This window comes from Notolepis coatsorum, assembly GCF_963971535.1.
Source record: "Notolepis coatsorum genome assembly, chromosome: 2".
Taxonomy (NCBI): Eukaryota; Metazoa; Chordata; class Actinopteri; order Aulopiformes; family Paralepididae; genus Notolepis; species Notolepis coatsorum.
The window spans coordinates 90,045,061-90,065,480 of record NC_140166.1 but is presented as its reverse complement, the minus strand read 5'-3'; the positions used below and the strand labels follow the sequence as shown (position 1 = coordinate 90,065,480).

The 20,420-nt window shown below is 43.2% G+C and overlaps 1 protein-coding gene across 1 annotated transcript; it reads right to left on the bottom strand.

The window, feature by feature from the left end:
* Window positions 1-620: 620 nt before the first annotated feature.
* On the bottom strand, window positions 621-19,575 carry LOC311222782 (cornifelin homolog A-like). Its single transcript, XM_084307410.1, has 4 exons — window positions 19,426-19,575; window positions 11,623-11,724; window positions 2,345-2,532; window positions 621-1,834 (listed from the first exon to the last, which is right to left on the bottom strand). Exons 2-4 carry the CDS (start codon window positions 11,708-11,710, stop codon window positions 1,619-1,621), a joined length of 492 nt encoding a protein of 163 aa, XP_084163536.1. The 5' UTR covers window positions 11,711-11,724; window positions 19,426-19,575; the 3' UTR covers window positions 621-1,618.
* Window positions 19,576-20,420: the final 845 nt, after the last annotated feature.

The following is a 20,420-nucleotide window of genomic DNA, read 5'->3' as shown; positions in this document are numbered from 1 at the left end:
CGGTTTAAATGTCTCGGGCAGTCCTTTTAATACCATAGCCATGAGTAGGCTATCACTCAAAGTCTCATTTGCGGTTCTCAGTGCAGTTATTGCCCTTTCTGCCCGAATAATATAGTCAGTCACTGTTTCACTGCTAGACTTTTGCAGTGTAGTCAGCTCCGTATAGAGACTGATAATCCTCGGCTTCCCTGAACCTGCATAATAATTGCGCAATATTCCGATGGTTTTCCGTCCATCATCAGAAGCTTCTCGCATTACCAGCGATAAACTCTTATCGTCCAGAAACTGGATGAGCTCTGCGTATATCAATGCGTTTTTCTCATCATCTTCTCTCAACTCGTCAGCAGACGCCTCGTCAGGAAGATCCGTTTCGAGAGTGTCTTTTAGTCTCTGTAGCCGGAGATGGCCCATGAACTGAGTCTCCCACAGTTCATACCTTTGTTCATCTCCGTCAAACGCTAGACGAGACCAACGCGAACTCCTTTCCGATTGTCTGGTCGTCATGATTCTAGCGCTCTGGGCCCATAACCTGTTGAATGTCGGCTATTGCGTATTGGCTAGACATCATAACACAGACTATACAGTATATAGAAAGAAGGAATAAAACGCTGACAAACAGGATCCGTGTATCAAGGAAGCAACCATTTTATTTGTGAAGGTCGCTCTTAATATACACACACTCAGCTGGTGTCAATGAGTCCATCACTCAGCTGGTGTCAATGAGTCAATCATTCTCATGGATGATGGGAGAGCACACTCATGATTGTCAACAATTTTGTATTCATCTCCTCAGGGAAGATGTGACAGGTGGAATATATATATATTAGTGCTGTCAAACGATTAAAATATTTAACTCGATTAATCGCATGATTGTCCATAGTTAACTCGCGATTAATCGCAAATTAATCGCATTTTTCTTTTTATTTATTTTTACCTTAAACAGATCTTTTTCAAGTTCCAAGTTTTAATACTCTTATCAACATGCGAGTCAACAAATGCTTGCTTTGTGCAGCCATTTAACACAAAAGGATGACCCTCATGCATTGCAAATTTGCATCAAATTCAAAACAGAGTGATGCACAAAATAACTTAAAAGAAAATAATAATTTAAAACAATGAATAAAGTGTGCATGAAATAATAGGGTAAAGAAAACGTTAGGAACTTGTTACATTCACACACACAAGGGCTGATTAATCACACACCCCCCTCTCTCCCTCACACACACACTCTCCCAGCTCTTTTTCTCTTTTGCCCCTTCCTCATCTCTCTCACCCCCCTCTCTCTCTATATCTCACACACACACACACACACACACACACACACACACACACACACACACACACACACACACACACACACACACACACACACACACACACACACACACACACACTTCAGAAACAAACATAGTATCAATGAGAGCATCAATAATACACCTGAGTGAAGTCTAGTAAAAAAAAAAAAAAAAAAAATGTTTTTTTTATTTTTTTTAGTTAATCTTGAGTTAAAAAAATTTGTGGCATTAATAGAATCGGGAGTTAACGCGATATTAACGCGATATATTTGACAGCCTTAATATATATATATATATCTTGGACCGCTTTTCAGGTTTGCTTATTAGGTCATGTACCCATAACTGGTCTGCATCACCGGCGCTGCCTGCATCATCACCGGCGCTGCCTGCATCATCGGCGCGGCCTGCATCATCACCGGCGCGACCTGAATGTTGATGACGACCGGTTTTTTGTTCCGTGTCTTTATCTCCCTGGCCATCTGGCACCAGGAGCACCACACACAGAAGCAGGAGGCGCAGACATCTTTACAGATGGACCCCTGGAAGTAAGAAGCAGAGGGGAGCAGAGTTGGTGGCGGTCGCTGTAGTCCTTTTTTATTCATTCATTCATTATATAAAAGGTGGCGGTACACTGGGCAACTTCCTTTGGGCAATGTGCTTGCCAACAGGAAATTACTTGAGACACAGGGGAAAATATCAGCCCGATCTCGCATAAAATATGTAAATGAAGTACTGATGGACCACAGGGAAATGTTATAGCCATAAGTAATATATTGACCAAGTTCCCCTTCTCGTGATCGAACCCTAACCTTAACCCTAACTGCATGTCTTAACCATAACCATTAAGTGAATGTTAGCACTAACACTAATGAGACTGTCAAAAATATACAACAGAATTCATCTGAGTCACAAGATGTTCCAGTCAAATAGATTCACAGAGTGATTGATTTACTTTAATAATACACCTTGCAGGGAGAACTGTGTAGGGGGGGCGGGGGGACGTACATATCATACATATTAAACAGAGAAATGATAATACTGCACCGAACCTTGATTCCATATTTGTGGCGGATGGCAACCCGCAGGCTCAGACTAGCAGGAGGAGCGAAGAGTGGAATGCCGCAGGCTGACAGGGCGGCCGGGCTACATATGTCCAGCAGGGGGAGGCACCTGCTCTCTCCAAACTTCCCCGTGGTGGTGCAGGCGAAGCAGGGACAGCACCAGAAGGCGTAGCAGCCTGAAGAAAAAAATAGATAATTGATAATGTAGCTTATATCTCATCGTAATAATAACTTTCTTAACACTTTCTGCGCCAACCCCGAGATTTCTCTGGTTATCTCGCCAGCAGTTGACCGCCAAAACCAGAGATTTCATAGTTTCATAGATTTCAAAACTCGGGTTTTCATAGTTTTTTCTTTTATTCGATTTTCTTATTCTATGCTGTCTCACGGACCTCTGCGTATCATTGGGACTCATTCTGAGATGCCGAGAGTGCAATACCGGCCAAATCCTGCTAGGTGGCAGTATCGCCTACCCTTTGAAACCTTATTTCACACAGTGTGTTACATCGTATATGGTACGGGCAGATAATTTAGACCAAGCCAAGTGAATCGCTTCATCCGAGCACTTTGAAACGCGTTCAGCACACTGCATGCATATTTTGTGCCAGTTCATGTCAGGGACCCGATGGACATCAATACTGGAAATCGCGATCAGACAATTGGAATATTCTTTTTGGGATACCTCCTAGTAAAGGTAAGGACTATATGATATCAATCCTACTTTGATCCAACAATGATTTCACATCGATCGCAACGATCAACGTATGTACTGTAGTATTAAAAAAAAATGCTGCTGCTGACGATCAGAGCATCAAAAACGACCCCCCCCCCCCCCTTTGATGCATTCATGATGCATGATACGCGAACGTATACCTGAATTATTTTTTTCTTTTTTATATTTTGGACAAGGGATAGTTACTGTCAAATGAGCCATAGTATTGTCTCCATAACTATACTATAGAATATAGTTATAGCCCTGCAAACACCGCGACGCACAGTGAAAATGCCTATATTTTAAAGCGTGGCACATTTTCTACAGGATGAGGATTTTAAAGCGTGGCACATTTTCTACAGGATGAGGATAATAGCTGGCGCTCAAAGTGTTATGAGGTGAAATTTTTTTCCCTGTTGCCTCACCCGATACATACAGTCGCCGGCCGCTGAAACGTTCCCAGTTTGTTATGTACATATAAACCAAGAAAAAATATATTGCAAGTTTTCAGAAATGTATGTTTATATATGCAAATGAGCACTTCCTCATTAAATATGCTTACATTTGCATATATTGCCAAGACACAAATCACCAACATGGATAATGCCAGATTAAAAAACTTGGTTTCATTTTGTTGATACGTTTAAAACTAAACTTTTTCTATGTCCTTTTATCAGCCCATACATCAGGAAATACTGTCATACAAAAAAATTCACCTGGTTTTGGTATACAATGTATACTATAAACCCGGACCCGGCTATGAATGATATATCAACAAACCCTTTTCTAATTAGAAGCAAGATATGGATAGGAAGAAATGTGGAAAGTTTGGTGTGTGTAGGTATAATATGGAAATGGAGTTCCATGTCTTTGTGTGTAAGTAAAATGCATAAAAACTAGAAAACACCCTCAAAGTTCTGTATTGTAATGGTGATGTATGGACACAATCAGACAAAAATTAAGTAAAATAAACAACTAATTGTTTGTTTTCAATATTTTATTGCCACTAGTTTGAAATAAGACATGTTAACACTTTAAGGACCAGCCACGAGTTAACGATAGGTTATGTATATAACCTAGTTATATGAGTACTGGCTGAGCGTCCTGCTCTCCGCCATCGAGATATACCTCATCTCCAGTACCTACTGTACTTCATTAACTAATAAAACAAATGCACCCAGCACCTGACCAGGCCCCGCCCTAGTGACGTACTATAAAGCACTAGGCGTGGTCACCACTCGCCCTTCCTCGGAAAACAGTTTCCAACAGAAAAGTTTCCCAAGGGACCTCAGGGCACGCTAAGAGCAGGACGCTCAGCCAGTACTCATATAACTAGGTTATATACATAACCTATCGTTATATAGTCGTACTGGCGAATCGCGTCCTGCTCTTCGCCATCGAGATATGGGGACAGAGCAGACGCAAGGACCGACAAATGCACCCCCTGAGGACCCGAAAGCCCACAGTAGGGGGGAGGGGAGTCCCGGCACCCCTCCTTCCTAGTGAAGAGGGGGCGGCAGTCAACTCCACCCAAGTGCGAAAAAGAGGGAACCAGAAACCTCCTAAACGCACAGCACAGGTGGGACCACGTGTGACACAACACATTGTGGTCCACACCCACACACCCCTGCTACCCCACCGAAATACGGGAAGCAGGAGAGGTTCCAGACCTCAGAACCGCCTGGGAGACAGAACCCCCGGTCATGTCCATGAGGTAAAACCTTACGAAGGGACCCGGTGAGGACCAGATGTCCTCCACCGAGGCCCCACCTAACAGGGCGGCAGAGGCCGCCACCCCACGAGTGGAGTGCGCCCTGACACCCCCAGGGGGTGTTAGCGGAGGTGATGGCCAGCAAGAACGCAGTCTTGAACGACAGCTGTTCCAAAGGCGCTTGCTCAAGAGGCTCAAACGGGGCCTTGGACAACCAACAGAGGACCAATTGAAGATCCCAACTTGGAGCCAGAGAGCGTGTCACTGGCTTAAGGCGCCGAACGCCAAGCAGGAAACGCTTCACAAGAGGGTGGCTGAACAACACAACACCCTCAAACCCCTCATGATAAGAGGATATAGCCGCAGCATATACCCTCACCGTCGAAGCCGACAGTCTATCAAGGAGAGACTGAAGGAAAGTAAGGACAGCATCCAGGGGGAAGGACACTGGGTCCCGGCCCCCCACCTTACACCAATCTTGGAACATACGCCACCTACCCGCGTAAAGCGCGATAGTGGAGGGAGCATGCGCATTCCGGATGGTGTCAAACACAGAAGGGTCCATCCTCTCCAGACTCACCCTCTCACCAGCCAAACCATCAGAGGCTGGCCCAGCACAGGGGGCAGCCACAGCGACCCCGCCGCTTGAGAGAGGGCCCGCGATGACCAAGGAACAGGCCACGGTGGGGCTACCAATAGCTGGATCAGGACCGGGAACCACACAGCTGTGCCCCGGTCCGGCGCAACCAAGATTAAGGTCCTGTGCTCCCACCGTACCCGCTCCAACAACTGACCTATCAGGTGTGTGGGGGGAAAGGCGTACAGAAGCCCGGGCGGCCATGGATACACTGAGAAGGCATCCATACCCAAGGGAGGATTGTCCACCCGGCTGACCGAGAACCACAAGGGGCACTTGTGAGATCGTCTGCTCGCAAACAGATCCACTGAAGCTTCCCCGAAGCGATCCCAGATCTGCCTGACTACGTCTTGGCGCAGTTCCCACTCGTCGTGACGAGGACCGCCCTGTGACATCACATCCGTGCCCACATTCTCCTTGCCAGGGATGTGGAGCGCCCTCAGACTGTGCAGATTGTGAGACGCCCATAGCCAGAGCTCGACCGCCGCCCGGTGCAGACGGATGGAGCATACTCCACCCTCTCTGTTGATATACGCCGCTGCTGTCATACTGTCCGTCCTGACCAAAACGTGCTCGCCTACCACCAAGTGGGCGAGCCGTCTGAGGACCAGGAGGACCGCCTTCAATTCCAACACATTGATGTGCAGGGCAGACCGGGCAGCATGGATCGTCCAGCTGCCCCCTACTGCGTTGGTCCGACACGTCCCCCCCATCCCGTGAGGGAGGCGTCGGTGAAGACCGTGACGTGTGAACGCCTGCTGCCCATGGGGACCCCGGTGGTGAGGATACCAGTCCTCCTCCAGTGGGCGAGATCCCCCCGTATCGACAAAGGAACCGTCAACCGTTTCCCTCACCGGGTCTATTCTCATACTGGAAAACCACCTCTGTATCCTCCTCATGAAGAGGAGGCCAAGAGGGACCACAGCGTGACCAGATGCCATCATACCGAGCAGGCGCATCACCTGCAGCGCCGTGACTGTCCCTCCAGGACGGAAACCCCGAGTGCGTGGAGGATAGACACCCTCCGTTGCTCCGAGAGGGTTACCCTCATGGGTCTTGAACTCAGAACCAAGTCCAAGTACTCCACCTGTTGACTGGGAAGAGGCGTACTCTTCTTCCAGTTCACAGCAAAACCCAGCCTGGTGAGGAATTCCACCACCAGCCTGGTATGAGACCTGGCGACCTCCTCCGACTGGCTGAGGAGCAGCATGTCGTCGAGATAGAAAATAATTCATATCCCCTGACGACGTAGAGGCTCCAGCGCAGTCTCTACGCACTTGGTGAATGTGCGGGGGGCCAGAGAGTAGCCGAACGGCAACCTCTGGTATTCGTACGCTACGCCCTGAAATAGGAACCGTAGGAACTTCCTGTGAGGAGGGAAAATCGGGATGTGAAAATACGCATCCTTCAGGTCTATGGAGGTGAACCAGTCTCCCACCCTGACAGCGAGTAGCAGGTGTTTGACGGTCAACATTCTGAATGGTCTCGCCACAATCAGACGATTGAACGCGGACAGATCCAGTATAGGTCTGACACCTCCCGTTTTTTTGGGCACCAGAAAATAACGGGAGTAGATGCCTGACATCGCGTCCTCTCTCGGGACCACGACTACGGCCTGCTTCGCCAACAGAACATGCTGAGGAGTTGTTCTGCAGCCAGACATGCAAGGCGTGAGGACCCCATGGGTTCCTACACACCGTAGCCCTGCTGTGATATTGCTACCACCTAAATCACGCGCGCCTATTCTTTTCAGACCACTACCGATCTCGCGGGAGTGGGAGGCATCAACGTGATACCCCGCCTGGTGAAGGCGAAGTCGGGGTAACCCGTGCTGAGCATTCTTTCGAAGAGGCCTCAAGTCCCCCTGCTGACCACCGTCGACAGTGGCAGCCGTAACACCAGGCTCACCAATCGCACAACGCGTGGCGAGGGAGCCACGTGACAGCACAACATTCTCATGGACAGACCCAGGCTCAGCCATCAACTGGGTGTCAGCCCCTGTCCCCATGAGAAGCGAAACGTGGGGCCGCATGCGCTTCAATGAAGGCTTGCGGCCCGCAGCCAAAGTAAAACGATCAGAGCCTCTTTTCCGCTGGTGACGGGGGAGGGAGTGATCGGGGAGCGGGCTGCTCGCGGCAGGACGGCGACGGCTTGTATATTCCAAGCCGAGCACATCCAACATGGCCAATCCCTCGGCCGCCAAGGCTGTCGGCCTTGTGGACACCTGTTGACTCGACGCCTAGGGTACCACTGGCGGGGGAAACATGGCCGCCTGTCGAGGGCCTCGCCACAGTCGCTGACGAGGCCGTGCTCCAACCTCTGGCTGCATAGCGTGAGGCGGTGTGGGACCTAGGTCAACAACCGCCCGCGTCTCCGCAGAACGACCAAAGAGTCCTTCCGCGGAAAGAGGAGCTGTGAGGAGAAGAAACCTTTCTTCCTCCCCAAAAGGAGACTGCTCCAACCAGAAATGCCTATTAACAAGCGTTGATAGCATCCTAATCCTCCCTGCAGTTATAGCTTGCGACTGAGTCAAGATCTCTATAACACCAAAAACATGCAAAATGTTTTCAGCGTCGGCTGGTCCTGTAGCCCCACTACCCGACGCTAATGTGGACAGAAAAACAGTCAGCTGAGCCACAACACTGGCCGCCGCTAAATTCCATCCTGTAGCAGTATAACTCTCATCAGTCCATACTGCCACCTGCCGGGCCGACCTGCTCTCAAGCGTCGGCTTCCGGGTGGGACACCGTTCAACCCCGCCGGGGCACAGGATCGATGCTACCTGGCTGTCTAGCCACGGCACACCCGCCCTGCGCCCTGTTGTCAACCCATTCACCCGTAAAAAGGGTAAATAAGACTCAGCAAAACCCCCCACATTAGCTACCGACTGACCTTCATCAATAAACCGGTTAAGAGGAGGGAAAAGCAGTGACATCCCACGGCGGGGAACATTAAAACAGTGACCCAGCACTATAGCATTAGTGTTAGCAGCACCAGGGGCGGGGCTGGGGGTGGCTACTTGGGCTCAAGCCCCGAATATTTTCTGAAAAGCCCTGAATCTATTTAAAAAAAAAAAAAAAAAAAAAAATTATAAATTATTTATAAATTTATAAATCAAAAGGACGCTGAAAACCAGATCCATGCCTTTATCTCAAGCCAACTCGACTACTGTAATGCACTCCTTACCGGCCTCCCGAAAAAATACGATGATAACTATTTTATTGCACTGCACTATTTTACTTTGTATCAGTGAATCATAGACGCCTGGCCATAAGAGCATTCGGAGCATCTCTGCTCTCCCACTATTGAACTTGGGGGAGCAAAGGTATGCTCTTGCTCCACCACTTTTAGTTACCTCGTGCAGGTAACTAAGATTAATGAAAATGTCATGACATTACCCCACTCTTCCTTCCTTCCCCTCCCGAATGTTTTGTTAATAACGATGTTTTTTTCCAGGCAAAACATATGCTACTTCACAACATTTGGAGATACGACATGTGCTGTGTGTGAATGGTGTAGCTTGTGTAGCTTGTGTAGCTTGGGTAGCGTTGGGCCATTGGCCAAAGCTGTGTGTGGCCTGGTGTCTCACAGTACCTGGCTAGCCTATTTAGCTGATGTCGGCCATTGGCTCCTTGCTTTGGTTTCTCTGGTATACCCTGCTCTTCTTGTTGGATTTAAGTGTTGATCTTTGTCCTTTTGAATCTGTCATACATGCTCTAGTCTCTCTCTAACACACACACACATGACAAACACACATGTTCTCTCTCTCTCTCTCTCTCTCTCTCTTTCTAACACACACAGTCTGCCTATGGCGGCCTTTCTCGATGGCTAGGCTGTGCTCAAGGATCTTCAGTCACAGTGCTCAGGTATTCTGCCACTGTGTACTCTCTGTTTAGGGCCAAATAGCATTTCAATTTCTTTCCAATGTGTCTCTCTCTCTCTCTCTTTTGATCTTTGTCCTTTTGAATCTGTCATACATGCTCTAGTCTCTCTCTAACACACACACACATGACAAACACATGTTCTCTCTCTCTCTCTCTCTGTACACTGTATATTGACTGTAGAACGGGAGCTCTCTCTCGCTCTCTCTTTTGCTATATGTTGACTGTATCATGCCCCGCCTCGGGCAGCGCTATTATTTAAGAATATGTTGACTGTATATATACAAAAAAAAAATATATATATATATATATATATATATATATAATTTTTTTTTTTTTTTTTTTTTTTTACCTTTGGGGGGGGGGGGGGGGGGGCTCACGTTAAATCTCGCACAGGGCCTCGCATTTCTCCCAGGCGGCCCTGCCTACAGGAACAGGCTTTCAACATGCACAACACGCCTACAGGAACAGACTTTCAGCATGTACAACATGCCTACAGGAACAGGCTTTTAGTACCTAAGTTTGAAAAAGATTTTTTATTTTATGTATTTTCTTTAGAAATTGGCAATGAAATTGTAAAAAAAAGAAAAAGAAAAAATATGTGAAAATTGTACATTTTTAATATGGCTCCCTGAATATGATTTTAGTATTAATTGTCATTACACTTTGGACAATTAGGGGCCGGGTGTAGGAGCCATTTTGATGGTGGCATATTATTTATTATTTGTAATATTATTATTGGACACCTGGTGGTGGGTTTTATGTTTGACAGCACTGGTTAGGTATTTAGAGGGTCACAGGTGCAGTAATCAACTAGGACACAGGTAGTGAGGAGCACACCGTTCTTACCAGTAGCTCAGTAACAGTAGCTCAGTAACAGCAGCTCAGCAGCTCAACAGCCAGAAGCAGAAAGAGATACCAAATAAATACAGAAAAACATATAATCCCTACAGAACCCACACTGGCATTAATGGAATGTACAACTGCAACTTCAAGCAATAAATACACCTAAACCTGGAATCACGACTGGACATCTGTGTGTGTTGCTGTGTCTACTGTGTATGATCACTCCCATACCCTACCTGTGAAGTAATGTGCAAGGTAAAACCGGACATTGGAAAGGAAAAATTGCCGTTACACAAACAATTGTTAAGGGGATGCAGACCAGAGAAAGACTTTCGTCTTGTTTACATCAGGGTCCCGTCTTATTATTATTGGATACAGGAGTTTGGGTACCAAGAGCTTCTTCAAATAACGATCTTATCCATCATTATTCCAAGATAAACTTCATGAACTGTCATTATGAATTGAAAATGGGGGACCCTGATGTAAACAAGACGAAAGTCTTTCTCTGGTCTGCATCCCCTTAACAATTGTGTGTATTGAGCTGTACTGTACTGTACCCATTCTGCAATCTGTTAATTAAAATGTTCAATCAATCAATCAACCAAATTATTTGTATCTATGACAATATATTCCATACATGTTTTAGTCCATTGATATTGATAGTCCAAAATATTGAAGTTTTTCATATCCGGGCCTAGGAACATACCAGAATATAACCCGGGACTGGGTGGAAGACGGAGACCTTTACACTACCCAGCCGACCCGAGTGCTTAGACCTCTACACTATTGTTGGTGGGAGATTTTAACTTGAACTGGCTAAATAGTAACTTGGAACACAGCAACATTATGGGAAATGCACTTACCGTCTTCCCCAGAGTCATATAAGAAGATAGATACCAATTTCCTCTCTGTGTGTTCAGCAGAAAGCTATCTGGCTGCAAGCTAGCCTAGCTTAGCACAAATTAATGCATATCCGCTTTCATTAATTTGTGTTAAGCTAGGCTAGCTTGCAGATGGATAGCTTTCCCATAATAATAATAATAATAATAATAATAATAATAATAATAATAATAATAATAATAATAATAATAATAATAATAATAATAATAATAATAATAATACATTGGATTTATATAGCGCTTTTCCAAATGCTCAAAGACGCTTTAACAAAACAATAAAATACATTACAATTTTAGTAGAGAGGGAAAAAATGGGTTGTTCATGTTGTTGGGGTCAAAAAGTTCATGGGTTGACAGGGTAAAAAGGTGGGTTTTGAAGGCTTGTTTGAATGATGAAAGAGTGTCTCCATGACGGATATGGTTGGAAAGGGGCGTTCCAGAGGGTGGGGGCAGCTGCAGCGGAGGAGTGTTGGCATGTTCCTTTAAACAAAGGCTAAATAAATAAAGATTTTTTTGAAGCAGGCATTTCAGTTAGGCTACTGTCGATGGGTATGAGCAGGCTTGAGGCGTTGATACTCACATGTACTCATGTCATCGCAGCAATCTAGCAGGCTTGAGTCCCATTCTTGAGTCCCAGTCATCTGAGGCTGCTGTACTACCACTGACATGATCAAAGATTAGCCTGCATACACAACATACAGACCATCGACATATTATTACATTATAGCAATGAAACCTCATTAGTAGTAATATAGGCAAGGTAGATTCATTAGTAGCAGAGTGCATGATAGTAAAAGACAGTACAAATATTAGTTTTTTTTTCTTCTTCATTTCAGATATTGAAAATGAAGAAATTAAATTTCTCATCATTTCCATTTAACTTCTAATACAATCTAGAATGTCAAAGTAGACAAGATTTTTCATTATTAGATTAGATTAGATTAAAATGTATTGTCATTATACAGCACAAATACAGTACAACGAAGTTTAGCATCCAACCAGAGTGCAAATGTAGCAGTAAAGTGCAACAGCAATATAAAATGTACAGGTGATAAAACTGGGTACAAAATATACAAATTAGTACTAGTGAGTGTATACTGAGTGTAGTGCTAATCAGATGTATTTACAGAGTTGTAGTATAATATGTACAGTGGTACAGGTATAAAGACAGTATGGTAGTAGTCAAACTGTCCAGCAGCATAACTAGTAAGATCAGGATATGTACAGATTCTTGAGAGTCGGGATAAAACATGTCCTACATAGAAAAGTCTAATTTATATAAAAAATAAAGAAATTAATAATGATTGACATACTCACAAAGTTCAATCTAAAGGTATTGTGTATACTGATGTTATGTTTTAGCACATATATTTGTTTTTTGGGGGATATTTGTTTAAATGTATAATCTGTGGTTAGAAGCTCCCATGTTAATTTTCTTGTCCTCAGCAAGGGTCACATTATTGACCGGCCCAAAAAAACTTGAAAAACCTCTCCACTTGTGAAAACATACATATCAAATCAAGGATAAGGGTTATAAATGTATAAAACAATGCATGCCATTAAACTCAAATAATATTTTCCATAGAAATCTGCCTATCAAAGTTGTGTCCTCAGTTTATGTCAACTCCGTCAGACTTTTTCATAAACCTAATTAAATCAGGCAATAGCATGGCCAGCTCTATCCCTGAGGACCCCTTTTCCTGTCCCTGCCTGTGGTGGATGCAACACTACCACACATGGTCTGGTAAATCTGATACTTTTTGATATTTTAGACAAACAATGTCAATATTCCTATGGTCACAGCTGGAACATGTCAACACCATCTCTCCGTTATTATACTTTTAAAAAACAATAGTGGATTGAATTCAAGTGTTTCAGTGAGATTATTAAGACAGCTAGCAACTGCCAAAAAACTAGCTAGCTGCAGTGCTTGGAGGGAAAATGTCTGCCTTTTTGTCAACTCCGTCAGACATCAACTCCATCAGATTTTGTGTCTGACGGAGTTGACGTGTAAGCTGACGGAGTTGACAAATCCATCAATAACCTGATAATATGCTATTATTATACTATTTTTGAACATGGTAAAGGATTTAAATGTTATTTCAGAGTTGTATCTGCACAGAAGTGTGCATATAATAGCATGCATTACAATACACTTATGACTTTTAGAGCATGGGCAGGCTGTGGTCTGCTTATTGAATAATTGTCTTACTTTCCCAGCACATGTGTTAACATAAATATAAATATATCACTTGTCTACGTGGTTGATTGATTGATGTACAATTTCATAACCCAGTAGGGATACAAGACAGAAGAAAACAGTTATTCTTGTTCTTATACTGTTTACTTAGATCATCAGAGCAAAGGTGAACGGTGGTAAACTGTGGATATTTCATCTTAATATCTTTATAATAATTCTTAATATAGGACTGGTCCATGTGTGTCTACTGTAGATTGCTACATCATCCTTTATCTGACTCTTTCCATCCATAGTGTAATACATTATGGTATGGAGTGATCAACAGGATAATATTTTGTCTCAATCTTATCAGTTGTCACAAGTGTAGAGTTCAAGAAAAATCAGGATCAGATAAAAATCAGATCAGGATATTCTAGATAACAATGCCAGACAGTGCAGGGAGTCTCTCAGACAGGAAAAGCAACGAAGTAAAATGCGAAAAAGGCATTCAAAAGAAATGAAAACTATGAAAGAGAATATTACAAATGTAACAAAGCAACGAAACAACCTGATAAAAACAATAATGCGCAGAAAAAAGGCTACAAATACATCACTGGACTCTCCAGGCACAGAAACAAAGAAGATGCTATCAGGAAGCAAACTAAGGAATCCGAAAATCCAAAAGGCCCTTCTATTCCACAACATCCCCAAAAGAGGGCTGAAAACAAACAAACAAACTCCTGGCCCACGGTGGCAAAAACCAGCACTGAGTGTGTCATCAGGCACGATTCTTAAAAAGTATCGTCTTCTTCAACAAATGAAAGAGTTTGGGTTAACCTACAAGTTAATGAGAAAAAAGGAGCAGCCTCAGCTCCAGATTCTGGGCCCCATGAAAGAATGTATTTGTAGGCCCCCAGTGAATGCGAGCACGCGTAAGCGCGCAAGCGGATTTTTTTTGGCAATTTCTTTATTGATGAAAACGCATAATATGGTTTTTACCTATACATTCGGATCAGCAGTTCAGCACCTGCACTGTTGGTGGGTGAGCCTAGTAAAGGATGTCGCATTGCGTTCATCTTCAATGAATGGACCAATGCAATAGTCTACCAAAGCCCCCTCTCTCTCTATATATCTCACACACACACACACACACACACACACACACACACACACACACACACACACACACACACACACACACACACACACACACACACACACACACACACACACACACACACACACACACACACACACACACACACACACACACACACACACACACTTCAGAAACAAACATAGTATCAATGAGAGCAGCAATAATACACCTGAGTGATGTCTAGTAAAAAGAAAAAAGAAAAAAAATGTTTGGGCCCCCCCCCCAGTGCTGGGCCCTTGGAATCATCCTAAGCTACCCCCCCCCCCCCCAGCTACGCCCCTGAATACAGGGTATAACATAGACTGTTCAGGATTTCTTCCTGAACTCTGCACGTGTGACGACGGATAAGACTGACACAATCACCAGGAACAAGATCAAGCGGCAGATAATGATCCTGCTAGACTCCATGCTCAACCTCCACACTGAATTCCAGATTAATAACCCCACTGTAAAGCTGAGCTATTCTTCATTCTGTGCTCTGAGGCCCTTCTATGTCACAGCACCAAAAGCATCTGATCGGAAGACATGTCTGTGTCAAATAGGGGTGCACCGATGTATCGGTCGGGTATCGGTATCGGCCGATAAGTGCCTTGTTGACTGCAATCAGCCTTTCGGCCGATAAGCTCGAATGTGCCGATGGCAGTAGCCGATAAATATCCATCAATTTGTGTAGCGTCAAAAGACAAAAAAAAGTTCACTCGCGACCTTCACAACGCCGTCCCCAGTCCCCCCCCCACACACACACACAAGCTACTGCATCAAAGTTACTACTTATGATTAACAAGGCATTTGTTTTGTGGCATTAACGTTATATAGTTAGTGTTACACGTTCAATAACATCAGCATATTATTTACCCGAACGTAGCAAGCATTATGCGTTCATACTAGCTCAGTTCCTTCTGTTGCTCATAGAGCCCTGCGTTTTACCCATTCTGCAATCTGTTAATAAAGTTTTCAATCAGACACATGTATAGAAAGGCTTTGTTTTATTATAACATTCGTTGCAGTAAAATCATTATGCCTCGTTTAAGTTGTTGTTGTTGTTGTTGTTGTTGTTGTTGTAGAATACCTCTCGTCAAAATCAATGGCGGACACAAGCGGAAGTAAAAAATTTATACGCGCTTGCCGATTGGTGGTAACAGCAGAGGCGGGTGCAAGCGGTGTGTGACGTAATTGGCAGAATCGACTGTCAATCAAAATTTCATTGGTTGAGAACTCTGGTTGAGACAATAGTATCCAGCTGCAGCCCAGCCGGTAGACCATACTGGGAGAACTAGTATCTAGCTGCAGCCCTGCAACATACTGGGAGAGAGATAGTGCTATTTCTTGATGTTTCCTTTTTTTAAGTTAGTAAAGAGGGCTATGTTCATATCGGTGAGCACAATTTGTAACACAAATATACAGTAGTTTCATAAAAAAAAAAATATATATATTACAAAAAAATATATATATTACAAAAAAAAGAAAAAAAAATATAAAAAAAAAAGAAATTTGCCACAAATATCGGTATCGGTATCGGCCGATTGTGTTAGTTGAACAATCGGTATCGGTAGCGAAGGCAAATTTTCATATCGGTGCATCCCTAGTGTCAAATACATGAAAATGCATGCTTAATGCTCGAGGTCCTTAAAATGTCTGGTGTTGTGAAGTCAAACAAACTGGATGACAGTTTTCAATTAGTTTGTTGCTCTCCAGCAAGTGAGGCCTGCCTTCTTCGCGCCTGCTCACGATGTCTAAACAAAGGTACAGTTACAACCCAAGAGCAAGACAAAATCGATGTTCAATGGAGGCAGTGGGAGAGAGTTCAAGAAGACACACGCAATGGAATCGACATCAACACTAAGCTTGTCGAACACCGAGGCAGCCTTTCAGAGCTCATCAAACTCTATGAGCAAAAACTCAGAAAGGAAACCACAACACATGTGTGTTCAGTGCGAAACCAGTCAAAAGAATACAGCAACACAATTGAGTCCTGTGATGAGAGTACAGCAATCGTCCATGTTGACTTTTCAGAATCCTGGAAATTCAAATATAAAGCTGAAGTTCAGGCCTGCCATTTCGGACAAAATCTGCCACAGATAACACTCCATACCAGAATGTATTACACTAAGGGTGGAAAGGCAGGGTTTTGCACACTGTCAGAGTCAAAGAGACAGGATGCTGCGGCAATCTGGACACAAATGGATCCAGTCCTAAAAGATATCAAGACAAAATATCCACAGGTTACCACCGTGCACTTTTGGTCTGATGATCCAAGCAAACAAGAACAAGAAGAACTTTTTTCTTCTGGAGTTTGAAAGGACAACGTGGAACTTCTTCCCCACTTCTCATGGTAAGGGCGCACCAGACTGCATTGGCGGAACAGTAAAAAGAACAGCTGACAACCTGGTCCTGAGAGGAAATTATGTGACAGATGGACACATATTCTTCAAAAAGGTCTCAAACAGTCTGAATGGTGTTCAGCTGTATCACATTGTGGAAGAAGACATGCAAAGATACGACACACTTCTCATGAATCCTCTCAAACCGGTTCCCTCAACAAGACAAATACACCAGATCATCGCACATAAGGACAGGATCCACAACAGACAACTATCCTGCTTTTGCAGCGAGATGTTGGATTGCCAGTGCTTCTGCCCAGCTACCTCCTATTACCATGGCAACCCAGGAGAACAGCAGAGTGATACACGGAGGGCAAGGAAGAAGAGACCTCTGGCCATGTTGTGGGAGGAGATGGAAAATGAGATGGAAGATGGTATGGAGATGGAAGATGTAATGGAGGAGTTGGACGAAGAACCTTTGAAAGGTCCTGAGGGTACGGTGACAGTAACGACTGTTAGCAGCCTTAGTAATGGAGACTGGTTAGCCAAGACCATCGATGTGGATAATGAGCAACAAGATGTGAAAGTGGAATTTCTGCATCCCCATGGTCCAACAGAAAAGGTTCAGCCCAAATGTGGCAAGAAGGATGTCTGTTCCTGCCCAGTTCAAGACATCATAGTGAAACTAATCAGAAATGCAGAAGGAAAGGAAGAGGAGAAGTGGGCGAGAAAGTAGAGATCAGGAAGTGGTGTAGAGGAGGTAGATGAAAACAGGGACGAGAAGAAGGGGTCCTGTTCTCTATTACTGTTTTTGTTGTTGGAAACGGTGCATTTTGTAATAGTTGGAAACAGTGTATGTAAAGTTTGTTGTTTATTACAATTGAGTTAACAAAATGATCAGTATAAGACAAGGAGTTATTAGTTCTTATTATTGTCACTTCCATCTGTAAAAAATTTAGCAGAGATGCAAATCCAATTTTGTAAAACTCCGTCAGATGTTTATTTTTGTTAATCATGGAGAAAATACAAATTCCTTCTTCAGTTTATGTTGTTTAAGTAATAAAGTAGCATTAGATCTTCATCCTCTTGTGTCTTATTTACTTAACACTTTGAGCGCCACGCCTGGTTTTCCGTTTTACCGCTTGAATGCCACCATCGGCGCCAATGTTAACGTTAATATCGCCTAATCTATGTTTTAAATTATGGCTATGTGTCTAATCTGCCCATCGCATTATCAAAGACTATTTTCCAGTCAGTGCTGTGAAGGCAGATTGTTTTTTTATTGCGTCGTTTCCGTTTCAGAGCAGTTAGAAAAGCCCCCGTTTTGATATAAAAAACAGCTCATTCTGGAGCATTCTATGAAAATCGTCTTTTAGTGGAATATTCCACAATGTTGATATTCTTCGGCCTTTTTATGAATCGTTTTCAAATAAACGCTAGATGATCAATATTATACGTGCACGCAAGCACATTACGGCCGCGCACTGATAATCGCTCCGTTGATTTCCTCACAGACTTTTACAGTGAAACCGAAAGAAGACATTTCACAAAACAGCTTATAACTTCATCAAACTTACTCTGATTATCCTACCACTGATAACATAGAGTCCTTACCTGCCATCAGATGGTATCCAACTGGTATATTCCAATTCCTGATCACCATTCGAAAAAATCGATACGTGTATGGATCCAACGCGATACAGTAGAACTCCATGATCCGCTGGGCTCTGAGGCTCCAGAATGAACTCTGGTAACCCCGGCTGGATCAGTGAACTGGAAAATGTGGAGTACCGGATTTTTTTCCCCATTCATTTTCATTGAGTCCATTCCAAAATCACTTATGTGATCTGGGAGACGACAGGGGGCGGTTTTTTCCACAGTGATCGCCGGCGCCCCTTGGCTATACTCGGGTAGGCTCGGGTGATGCAATAATTTTTCAGATCGCAAAAAAAAAATAAAAAATCCGAGAAATCTCGTGAGTGGCATTCTACGTCACTATTAAAAACCAGAGAAATCTCGTGAGTGGCACTCAAAGTGTATGATCTTTTTTTTATCATATCAAAATTAAAAACAAAGTTTGAAAATGCTAATATTTCTAACTCTGGGTTTTCAGAATAGTGTGAAATTACACCTGAGGTTTATATATTATATTTTATTGCATACCAGAGTAACTAAACACTATTACAACATACTTCAGAACTTTAGATTCTTGTTGGACTCGAATAATTATAATTATATACTTTTTTGTGTGTCTGACGGAGTTAACACAAATCAAGTTTCAAAGGGAAACATGTGAATTTGTTGAAAATGTTTTTCTATGCACCTTTACATGGTTAAATAGCTCAGACCTTTCTCTACATGAATATATAACTCTAATCAATATAGTGTGTATTCTCAAAACATTATATTTAAAAAGTGTTTTGTCCCGACTCTCAAGAATCAGTGACAGATATACTGTAGATATTGTATCTACAGATATGTAAAAGTACTATAATACATTATTATTATTATTGTACATGCTATGGGTTATATGCAGGTGTATACGTAAGTATATGGAGGGGTTATATGCATGTATATACAGACAATATGGATATATATATATATGCAGTAAATATAAGAATATACTGTAAATATAAATATTGGTATATACAGCACTGTCGTACATGCTATCATACAGAGTATATGGGTAGACAATAACATAAGGGCATACTAGTCTTAGCTTACCTCTGTTCCCTTGTTGATGAATCGGTAGCTCAGCGAGAGTAAAGGGAGATCCACAGACACGCTGCAATTTATCTGGTACAGAGCTGAGAGGGAGGTACGTGGACAACGACTGAAGGCACCGCAGGTATGTATGTTGGGCAACTGCTCGCATACGAATGCTGCAAAACCTGAATTGAAAGAAAGCAACACAAATGTACAACATAAAACAGGTTAGGTGTGAGATAAGACTATCCATGCCACTCCTTCTAAATGGGATTTTGCAGTCTCCTCTGGCTATCCCTCTGGTCCAGTGATGCCAGTAACTAGTTACTAAGTAACTAGTTACTCGAATCTGATAACTTTTTCAGTAAATAGTAATCTAATTTACTTACTTTTTACAAGCCAGTAATCTGATTCAGTAATCTGATTACAGTTACTTTTCCTAGTGGCTGTGCGTTACTATTTAGTTACTATCTCATAATGCTGATGATAAGAGAGCCAGGGGTACAGTCAGCTAGACCGGAGATTGGACGTGCGCCCGCGCACGCACACATGAGAATAACAAACTATAATACCATGTTTTATATTACACAACGGTTTTACAATTTTATTTTTAATTAAAATTATATTATATACATTTTCTATTTTATTTCATTTGGGAACCACTGTCCTAGAGTGCCTGAGCAGTGGACAGCTGTGACCTTATATGGCCTGATGGCTGATGACGTCTCATGATGACATGTCTGAGCAGCCAATCATGATTTATGACATTATGCACTTTCAATAAAGCATTATTTAAAAAAGACTGTTGTCATTCTTATGTTGTGGCAGCAGCAGGGGGGACGACAACGACTTCGTAACCTAGTTACTTTCAAAGTAACTAAGTTACTTTGATAATCAAGTCATCAGTAAAGTAACTAGATTACTTTAGGAGTAATCAGTAATCAGTAATCAGTTTATTTGTACAAGTAATCTGTGGCGTCACTGTACATTTTGTCATTTAGCTGACGCTTTTA